Source organism: Dipodomys ordii, unplaced genomic scaffold (genome assembly GCF_000151885.1).
Source record: "Dipodomys ordii isolate 6190 unplaced genomic scaffold, Dord_2.0 Scaffold62, whole genome shotgun sequence".
Classification (NCBI taxonomy): Eukaryota; Metazoa; Chordata; class Mammalia; order Rodentia; family Heteromyidae; genus Dipodomys; species Dipodomys ordii.
The window spans coordinates 3,203,351-3,204,825 of record NW_012267278.1 but is presented as its reverse complement, the minus strand read 5'-3'; the positions used below and the strand labels follow the sequence as shown (position 1 = coordinate 3,204,825).

At 44.0% G+C, this 1,475-nt stretch overlaps 1 protein-coding gene across 1 annotated transcript in view; it reads left to right on the top strand.

The window, feature by feature from the left end:
• Positions 1 to 329: 329 nt before the first annotated feature.
• The window catches only part of LOC105990061, an 18,190-nt gene continuing 17,044 nt past the window's right edge, over positions 330 to 1,475 (top strand). The window contains 2 exon segments of the mRNA XM_013022374.1: positions 330 to 369; positions 372 to 866. Coding sequence (XP_012877828.1) covers positions 330 to 369; positions 372 to 866 — 535 coding nt within the window.

The following is a 1,475-nucleotide window of genomic DNA, read 5'->3' as shown; positions in this document are numbered from 1 at the left end:
ATTTAACCCCCCAAAAACAAATCCTCAAAGAAAAAACAATCCCATTAGTAAGTGGGCTAAAGACTTAAAAAGAGTCTTCTCCAAAGAAGAAATAAGAATGGCCAATAGACACATGAAGTGATATTCAATATCTCTGTCCATAAAAGAAATGCATCATTGAGATTCCATCTAACCCCAGTTAGAAGCATCGTTGAGATTCCGTCTAACCCCAGTTAGAATTATCAAGAAAGCACAGGTGGGTGTCCCAAGTCAATAAGTCCCAAAGTTGGGATGGGAACCTCCAAACATTAGCCGAATGATAGGTGTGCCTGAGATAAAATGAGTGGTTAATGTGGCCTTTCCCCCTCACTCCCCAAGAGCCCGTTATGGTGATGCCCCTAAATGCCAGGCTGTGGAAGCCATGCGGGGGTGGAGAGAGAAAGTGCTGCACTATGAGGACTTTATCAGTGACGTGCTGCAGCAGGACTTGCAAAAAGTATTGGACCATCAAGACAAGATATATGAGCAGCTGGCCACATACCTTCAGCTGAAAAATGTCATTGAGTAACTCCAGGAAGCTAATCACTCAGAGTTATATATGGAGGTGGATTTGGGCTGTAACTTCTTCATTGACACAGTGGTTTCAGATACTTCACGCATCTACGTAGCCCTGGGATATAGGTTTTTCCTGGAGTTGACACTGGCAGAAGCACTCAATTTCATTGATCTTAAGAGCTCTCTCCTCACAAAGCTCAGCAACAGCCTAACCAAGGACTCCATGAATAGCAAGGCTCATGTCCATATGTTGTTAGAGGGGCTGAAAGAACTACAGGGCATGCTCATCATTGACTACTACTTCCTAACCTCTGACATTAAAGAGCCTGAATGCCTTGGGGAAAAAAATACCAAGAAAACTAACAATAACAGATGCTGGCAGGCATGTGGCCAAAAGAGACCACTACTATACTATATTATTGGTGAGAATGTAAACTTGTTCAACCACTCTGTAAAGCAGTATGAAGATTCCTCAAAAGACTAAACATAGACTTCCCCTATGACCCAGAAATCTCACTCCTGGGAATTTACCCAAATAACCACCAAAGCCACCAGCACAACCATGTTCATTGCAGTATGTTTACCATAGCTAAGATATGGAATCTACCCAGATGCCCCTCAGTGGACAAATGGATCAAGAAAATGTGGTATACATGTACAATGGAATGCTATGCTTCCATCAGAAAGAATGGCATTGCCCCATTCATAAGGCTATGGAAAGACTTGGAAAAAATTATATTAAATGAAGTAAGCCAGGCCTAAAGAAACACAGATCTGAGGATTGCGGTTCAAAGCCAGCCCGGGCAGGAAAGACCGTGAGACTCCTATCTCCAATAAACCACCAGAAAACCGGAAGTGGCGTTGTAGCTCAAGTGGTAGAGCGCTCGCCTTGAGCTGAAGAGCTGAGGGACAGCGCCCAGGCCCAGAGTTCAAGCCCCACG